This window comes from Loxodonta africana, chromosome 5, assembly GCF_030014295.1.
Source record: "Loxodonta africana isolate mLoxAfr1 chromosome 5, mLoxAfr1.hap2, whole genome shotgun sequence".
Lineage (NCBI taxonomy): Eukaryota > Metazoa > Chordata > Mammalia > Proboscidea > Elephantidae > Loxodonta > Loxodonta africana.
Window position 1 is genome coordinate 162,898,819 of NC_087346.1, and position 8,560 is coordinate 162,907,378.

The following is an 8,560-nucleotide window of genomic DNA, read 5'->3' on the forward strand; positions in this document are numbered from 1 at the left end:
CAGCAAATGAAGGTCCCGAAAGCTTTACTCCATCCATGTCATTAAGGTCGACTTTACTTTGAGGAGGCAGCTCTTCCCCAGTCATCTTTTGAGTGCCTTCCACCCTGGGGGGCTCATCCTCCAGCACTATATCAGATGATGTTCTGCTGCTATTCATAAGGTTTTCACTGGCTAATGCTTTTCAGAAGTAGACTGCCGGGTCCTTCTTCCTAGTCTGTCTTAGTCTGGAAGCTCAGCTGAAACCTGTCCTCCAGGGGTGACCCTGCTGGTATCTGAATACTGGTGGCACAGCTTCCAGCATCACACACCCCCCACAGTACGACAAACTGACAGACACATGGGGGTTCCCAACTGTACATCCACTAAAATATAAGCACACAGCAGCTGCTCAGTAAACAGTTCTTAAAATCGTCAATAAAGCTTTACTTCTTTACCAGTGAATCTCTTGGGTGATACACTATCCACTATCACTAAGCTGAACACCTGAAACCTTATATAGAAGCAGCAGCAACAATTGCCAAGGCCAGAGAGTACCAGTTTGCTCATCATACACAGTTTGGGACATGCCATTTAACTTCTCTGAGTTTGTTTCCTCATCTGTAAAATCAAGGGATTAGACTTGATAACCTTAAAGGGTCCTTCTGCATGTAAACCTAGGGTTCTAACTGACCCATGGAGGTCAGCAGGTCACCAAGGAGGATGGTACCTCTTGGGTTGGCCTGGAAACCTGGCTCTAAATATTATCTCACAACCTTCATGCCTCTCCTAAAGCACATGCTCTGGTGACGTGATAAAAACCAAACCCATTGCCGTGGAGTCGATTCCAACTCATAACGACCCTACAGGGCAGAGCAGAGCTGCCACAGAGTTTCCAAGGAGCGCCTGGTGGATCTGAACTGCCAGCCTTTTGGTTAGCAGCCAGAGCACTTAAGCACTATACCATGAGGGTTTCTGGCAACCTGATAAGGGGTGTAATTCACAGGTCTCACCCCTATCCTGTTTCTGAGGCTTTGTCAGCATTCTGTTGCCTCAGCAAAGCTGACAGCACCAAAGTAAAGTTCATTTAGTCAAACCTGAATTTTGAATGAAAGTTTACAGACAGCTCCTCTAAACCTCCAAAAATGCCAAAATTTACAGAACGATGAAGCCAAACGGTTTACCTTGATTCGAGGCATAGTAACTGTAGGTGGTTTTGCTTCAGCCACAAAACTGTGAGATGCTCCTCTTTCCACAAGATAAGTCACGTAGGGCATGAATTTCACACCCTTTGACCCAAACACAAAATCGTCCCTCAAGGCGTCTATCAGCATAATGACAACTTTACCGAAGAGAGGTGGTGGGAGCTTAGTCCAGTTGGAACTGGCTCCTAAAACGAGTTTGAAAGAAGAAAAAACAAAAGTTGAATTTTAGACTCTATTTAACATTCAAGGACCTTCAGAATCCAGCTCCTGCTACTTCTCCAGCACACACCTGTCATTCTCCATGTCCTCACCCAAGCCCCAATCCATTGCCGTGGAGTCAATTCCGACTCACAGCAACTCTGTAAGACAGAGTGAAACTGCCCCATGGGGTTTCCAAGGAGCACTCAGTGGATTCAAACTGCTGATGTTCTGGATAGCAGCCATAGCTCTTAACCACTACGCCACCAGGATTTCCACCCAAGCCCCAGCAGTAGTGAAATGTCTAGCTAGAGGAGAACTAAAGAATAGTAGTCCCACCTTGAGGTTCCAGGGACAAAAAGGAATCAATCAAGGAATAGGTGTGGGGATGAGATGAAATCAGAAGCTTTCACATGATGTGAAATACTGGGACATGGCATTCCGACATTAAGGTCTTGGAATGTGGCATTTAGTGGGCTAGACCTAAAACACAGCACTGCAGGCAGACAATGGGCAAGTGTTCACAGACTGTTCACACAGTCAGTGGATGGTACTGTACAAACCTGGCCTGGAAAGGGAGAGCCTCTACCAAGTGTGTATTGCTAGGCAGGTAAAGGCTACCAAGGGGCCTAAAGAGGGGGGGCCTTAACACTGGAAAGAAAAGGGTCCTGGTAGAAATGTCACAGAAGAAACTCCAAGGAGGTCAGCAGGAAGCTTACCTGTTGTATCCTATTGGGCCGAAAGGACTCCAAAAAACAGGAGTGACTCAAAAGTTACTCAGGAGAAGCGGGGGGGGGGGGGGTGGGGGGGGTGGGGTGGGGGGTGGGGGGTGTGAGTAGGTGGTTATTAGATGAGTAAAAACCAAAAAAAATGAAACCCACTGCACTGCCGTCAAGTGGATTCTGACTCATAGCGACCCTTTAGGACAGAGCAGAACTGCCCCCATAGAGTTTCCAAGGAGCGCTTGGCGGATTCAAAACGCTGGCCCTTTGGTTAGTAGCCGCAGCACTCAAACACTATGCCACCATGGTTTCCATTAGATAAGTAATGCTGGGGAAAGGTGGTGGCCCTATTGAGATCAGGGAGGAGGGTAAGGAAAGGTAGGGGCCCTGCAGTAAACAGGGAGGAGGGTAAGGAAAAGTGGGAGCCCTGTGGTGATCGGGGAAAAGAGTAAGGAAAGGTGGGGGCCCTGTGGTGATCGGGGAGGGGGTAAGGTGGGAGCCCAGTGGTGATCGGGGAGAAGGGTAAGGTGGGGGCCCTGTGGTGATCGAGGAGGAGGGTAAGGTGGGGGTCCTGTGGTGGTCGGGGGGTGGGGAGGAGGGTAAGGAAAGGTGGGACTCCCGTGGTGGTCAGGGAGGAGGGTAAGGTGGGGGCCCTGTGGTGGTAGGGGAGGAGGATAAGGAAAGGTGGGGGCCCTGTGGTGGTCAGGGAGAGGGTAAGGTGGGGGTGTTGTGGTGGTTGGGGAGGAGGGTAAGGTGGGAGCCCTGTGGTGATCGGGGAGGAGGATAAGGTCGGAGCCCTGTGGTGATCGGGGAGGTAAGGTGGGGGCGTTGTGGTGGTCAGGCAGGACGGTAAGGAAAGGTAGGGGCCCTGTGGTGGTAGGGGAGCAGGGTAAGGTGGGAGCCCTGTGGTGGTCAGGGAGAGGGTAAGGTGGGGGCATCATGGTGGTCAGGGAGGAGGGTATGGTGGGAGCCCTGTGGTGATCGGGGAGGAGGATAAGGTGGGAGCCCGGTGGTGATCGGGGAGGAGGGTAAGGTGGGGGCGTTGTGGTGGTCGGGGAGGAGGGTAAGGTGGTGGCCCTGTGGTGGTCGGCGAGGAGGGTAAGGTTAGGGCCCTGTGATGGTCGGCGAGGAGGGTAAGGCGGGGGGCCCTGTGGTGGTCCGGGAGAGGGTAAGGTGGGGGACCCTGTGGTGGTCCGGGAAAGGCTAAGGTGGGGGCGTTGTGGTGGTCCGGGAGAGGATAAGGTGGGAGCAGTAGTGATGGTTTCTGTAGTGGGGGAAATTTGGAAGAATATCTATATCCAAAGAGCGTGGAGCGGTAAGAGGAGGGTTCCTGGGCGTGCGGACCACAAGGGAACAGCAGGCCAAGCAGAAGGACCCCTGCAAGGAGCAACGCCACCCCACCCCGAGGGAGTGACTGGGAGCCCCTGGAGGAAACGCTCTCCAGGGAGGTGAGGCCGTACCCGCCGAGGGTTCCGGCGCTGGGCTTTCTGCTCGATGCTCCGTCGTGGACGAGGAGCGAACTGGAGCGGGGAAGAATCCCCGAAGGAAGATGGCGACCCCGAGCACCTCGATCGCTACGCAGCAGGCGGCGAAGGTCCCCGCGCCCAGCCGCATCGTGCTGACCCGCCGGGCCCGGGTCGCTGGCTCGGTATCGACGAACCGGAGCAGCTCCCGGTGCCGCAGAGACCCCTCAGAGCAGAAGCCGCCGGCTCCCAGCGTGTCGTCACGTCCGGCGGCGCGCCGGAAATACGAACGAAGTGGGCGGGCTCTGCTGGCCGTGAGGCTGCCGGGAGGTCGGGGCCGCGTTCCTGGCGCGTCTCGTCCCCAGCTCCGCCCACCGCGTGGTTTTTGGCTGTTGTCTGTGTGACAGCTTGTTGGGACACTTCGTGAATTCTCTGCCCCGAGCTAGGCGCTTTCACACAGATGACCGCACTTATTCCTCCGTTAGCCTGGTGACTCAAGTGTTACCGACCCACTGTTCAGGTGGACAAACAAAATCCCAGAGTCCTTAGATGACTTCCTGCCATGCAGGCGGACCAGGGACACTCCGGGAGGCCGTGGCCCGGGTGAAGGATCAGAGGATGGGGAGTGGCCCTGATGGGAGGGGTGGGCAGGCGCAAGGCCAGAGCCCAAGCTAGCACAGCGCTCAGAGGTGAGGCCAGGAGAAAGGAGGCTGAGACTGGTCGGGCGAACTGGCGGATGGGGGCCGGGTGGAGCCCCTAAAGAGCTTTTGGCGGACAGACGCAGAGGAACCAGCACAGAAGGCAGGCACTGAAGCCTCCACCGAGGCTCCCCTCACTCCCCCGCGGCAGCCCCCTTTATGTTCGCAGCTCGCCAAGCCACATGCCCTAACCAAGATTTGGCCAGAGCCCGCCGAGGTCCCAAACCGTGGTTTGCTCCGAGCCTCACAGGCTGCTGCTTCTGACCTGCGCTCTGTCTCGCCAGCCTCCCTAGCAGGCTGCAGGCACCAACTGCCCTTTGAATTTGGAGCCAGAACCCTGCGCATGCGCGAATCGGAATCTTCGCTTAGGGGCGGGACCTGAAGAGCGAGTCCTCAACCTGACCCTGGACCTGAGCATACAGCAGAGGAAGATGTTTTGCAGCACACCCACGGGTGTCCGAGCCCATTTGCAAAGGGAAAGGTCCCTTCCTCAGCAACGTGACTCAGCACCCAGATCTCCAAATATGGGCATGGGAGGGATGGAGGTTTCAAATTTGAGGCGCGGATCCCTGCCCCCTGGAGACTTGAAGACATAACAGCTCCCTGCTCCCTTGGGGTGGGGAGCCTGTGGCCTTTCAGCTGCTAGGCCCCACATTGCTCCTTGTTTGTGCAAACAATAAATTTCCACTTTACGTTTCCCTTGTGTAACCGAACAAGGGCTCTTGTCCTGTCTTATTAAAAAAAAAAAAAAAAAAATTTTTTTTTTTTTTTTTTATGTCTTATTAGCCGATCGAAATAAGACGAAACGCCACACCACCAGTTGCAACGGAAACAGAAAGTGGAAGTTTATTTTTTGCACAAACAAGGACCAAAGTGGGGCCTAGCAGCCCAAAGACCACATGCTCCCAGCCCTAGAGGGGCTTGGAGATTTTTGTGCCCTCCAGTTCCTGGGGGGTGGGATTCATGCCCAAAATCCAACACCCACCCCATTTCCGTATTTGGAGATCCAGGTGCTGACTCATTTACAAAGGAAGGGAACTTTCGCTTTGCAAATGACCTCAGGTGCAGCTGTGTGCTGGAGAACATCTTTCTCTCTGGCGAAGTTCAGGTCTGGGGTCAAGTTCAGGGCCATGACTCTTCAGGTCCTGCCCATGCGCTGAGATCTTGGTTTGCACATGTGCAGGATTTGGGCACCAAATTCAAACCGCGGTTAGGGCCTGAAGCACGGTTGGGCGCCTTAGTTAGAAACCTCTGCTTGGCGGGCTGCAAGGGAGGGGGGAAACTGTGGCACAACAGGGGAAGCCTTGCCTGCGGCTTCAATCCCTCGTTTTAATCTTAAAAGGGGTTTAGGGCCAAAGGTCTCATCTTCTGTAGCTTCTTCCCGCTGGCTAGGGGTGTTGGCATGGAACTGGACTCCAGCTGGAAACTGCTCCGGGGAGACGGGGTGATATCTCCATCATAGCATTACCTGCAGGTGGAACTTCTGAAGCCTGGAAGATACAAACTTTACTAAAAGATTAAACAAACAAGATCCGAATATAAGTAGCAAACTGACCATGACCAAGGGTCTTAGCAGGGAAAGAAACCATGTTTCGCTTGGGATTGCTGCCTTTACTATATGCAAGGCATCTTGTGAAGATGGGCCTCGGTTGAACTTGTGTAGCCACTTAGCGTCCTGGTAAGTCTTTTTGCAAGATGTGATGGTCATCTCAGACTCATCTCATGGTTTCTCTAAGAGCCCCATACTCCTGGGCTTCCTGACTTCCTTAAAGGTGAAATAGATGGAACTCTTTCAAACTCTGTTATCCTGTAAATATACTGGTGTGTGCAGGTTCCTTTCTTAGCTCTCTTACTATACCTCCCCTGGATAAGCTCTACTACCTTGACTATAATTACCAATTTTGCTTATTATTTTCAAATCCACATTTCTAGAACATATCTCTCTCCTGAATTTCAGACATAAAAATCTTACTGTCTGCTATTTACCTCCTCTTATATATCCTAAGGAAACCCTGGTGGCATAGTGGTTAAGTGCTACGGCTGCTAACCAAAGGGTCAGCAGTTCGGATCTGCCAGGCGCTCCTTGGAAACTCTATGGGGCAGTTCTACTCTGTCCTATAGGGTCGCTATGAGTCGGGATCGACTCGATGGCACTGGGTTTTATATATTTTTTTAAGGGCTAGTCAATATTAAAATGTCTAATCTTGAACTAATCATATTCTCACCCCCTAGCCACATAACCCTTTTGCGTCTCCATCTAACACCCTATCTCAGTGACAAATATCCAAGTTCCACTTTTTCTGCTTCTCTGTCATCTATTGGTCCAATCAGTCACCAAAGCCTGACAATTTCTGTCTCCGAAAAGCCTCTGGCACCTATCTTTTTCAAAAGCCACTGTCACTGTTTGGCACCGTAATTAAGAGCACCAAATCAGAAGCTAGACTTACTTGGGTTCAAATCCTCCCTCCACTGTACATTAGCCAGCTGTGTGATCTTGGATAAGTAATAACCTCTCCAGTGCCTCAGTTCTCATCACACAAAATACATCACTGGGATTGCTTCTACATTGTTTTCAGTTCTGGAGGGGGAATGAAGCAGACCCCCTGATCTTTTAAGTGGAGAGCGTTTCAGGTGCTTATGAGATAATTATCTTGCCATTCTGGGGGCCCTGCCTCTCCCCCACAGAGACATAGGAAATAAACAAGCAGGATATAAGGTCGCATATAGGTGGTAAACATAAACAGAGCCATGAATAGAGGTAGTGGATGGTTAGTCATTAAGCTCAGCAGGAAACAAGCGCCAGCTCTTACAGAGCCACAAAACTATTATCAATAAGACTAAAATAACCTGCACAATTACCAGGGGATGAAAATCAACTGGCACAATTGTCTATCAGTTTAAATCCTCTCAAGCCTGAGTTTCTCAATTGTCACTGTCCTGCCAATTCTTACTGTTTTGCAGGGTGTGTTGGTTGATATTGTGAGTAGGAGCCAGCTAGATGCGAGAGTGGTGGATCCACGCTTCCTTTTTGGCAATCTCAATTTCAATGACAGGGGTTTGTTCTCCTGCCAGGTCTGTCGTGCTCCAGGTCTTGACATGGAGAGAGAGTTCAGGTTGTGGAAGAGTCCATCACGTTGTATACCTGTAAAGAGAGTCAAGCACCCCTGCTGCAGAATACAAATATTGTTTAATAGCGAGCTAGCTTTGTGCATGCCTCTAACCTCCAAGGTGTTCTCAGGACCCAGAGTAGTTAAGCCCCCCCACAAGTTACGCCCATACATAAGCTTAAAAATGCTTACCTTAAGCTTGGTTTGAGGTGCAACCCCAGTCCTGAACAGAGCCAAGGGAAGGGCCGTAACCCAGCCCATGTTAATTAGGCTTTCTCGCAAGGTTTAACCTGGTGGACTTCAATAGTCCAGTATACCTTTTTCCTGCAATCTTCTTCCAGAATGTATTTCTGGTGCTTAATTAGTCCCCTCTTATTCTGCCAAGAAGATCTTTTTGCTGCCTTTTTTTTTTTTTTTGCAACTAGTAGTCTTTAATGCTGAGAGAGACCATACAGAGTGACAGGTTGTGCAGAGCCAGCTGCTCACAGGACTCTAAAACCTGATACAGTAGCAGAATAAATCCATATATTTACATTCAGGTTTTTCCTGGAAACCCATGACAGTCCAGTCTGGAGCCATCCCTCCCTTTCTTCCTACCTTCCTACTTCCTGTTCACCTTTCTTTCCCTTCCTTAGTCTTTCTTCCTTTTTCCTGCTTTTCCTTCTCGCTATTCTACTTCTTTTCTTCTTCTTTCTTTTCCTTTTTTCCCTTTCCATTTTCTCTTCATTCTTCTTCCTTTCTACCCTTATACTACTCCAAGCCTAGATCAGTCATTTCTTTCCTACCCGGCCCCTATTTCTGCAACTATCATGAATGGTCCACATAAAGGTCTTCCGTAGCTTGTGGCTAGCTAGTACAGTCATTACTACTGAGTCACAGTTCTCGCCGCTCACTTGGCCTGTAAATCGGCCCTTTGGTGGCCTTGGGGCATCACCGTAGCTTCCTCTCAACGTCCTTTGCAGTGTACCACTGCCAGAGTGACAGGGAGTGACACCGCCTCAAGGAGTTGTAAAATCTGTTGGCTGTGTTTGATTTCTTTACTGGCCTAATTAAAAAACTCCCTTTGAATACGAAAAGAGAGAGTGGAGGGAGAGAGCAGACTGTCTCATTAGGGGGAGAGTAATTGGGAGTGTGTAGCAAGGTGCGTGTGGGTTTTTGTGTGAGAGACTGACTTGATTTGTAAACTTTCAC

The 8,560-nt window shown here is 50.9% G+C and overlaps 1 protein-coding gene across 7 annotated transcripts in view; it reads right to left on the reverse strand.

Annotated features, from left to right (window-relative positions):
* Nucleotides 1-3,823, reverse strand: part of PIGG (phosphatidylinositol glycan anchor biosynthesis class G (EMM blood group)) — a 93,006-nt gene extending 89,183 nt beyond the window's left edge. For 6 of the 7 annotated variants that reach the window (XR_010322185.1, XM_064286254.1, XM_064286255.1 and 3 more), the window contains exons 1-2: nucleotides 3,562-3,823; nucleotides 1,161-1,366 (exon numbers count right to left, since the gene is read on the reverse strand). Coding sequence is in view for 5 of the 7 variants with exons in the window: in XM_064286254.1 (XP_064142324.1) it covers nucleotides 1,161-1,366; nucleotides 3,562-3,715 (360 nt within the window). In the remaining 2 variants the exon portion in view is untranslated. The remainder of the gene's footprint in view (nucleotides 1-1,160; nucleotides 1,367-3,561) is intronic. The other variant, XM_064286256.1, reaches the window with a different exon arrangement.
* Between the last annotated feature and the right edge of the window lie 4,737 nt (nucleotides 3,824-8,560).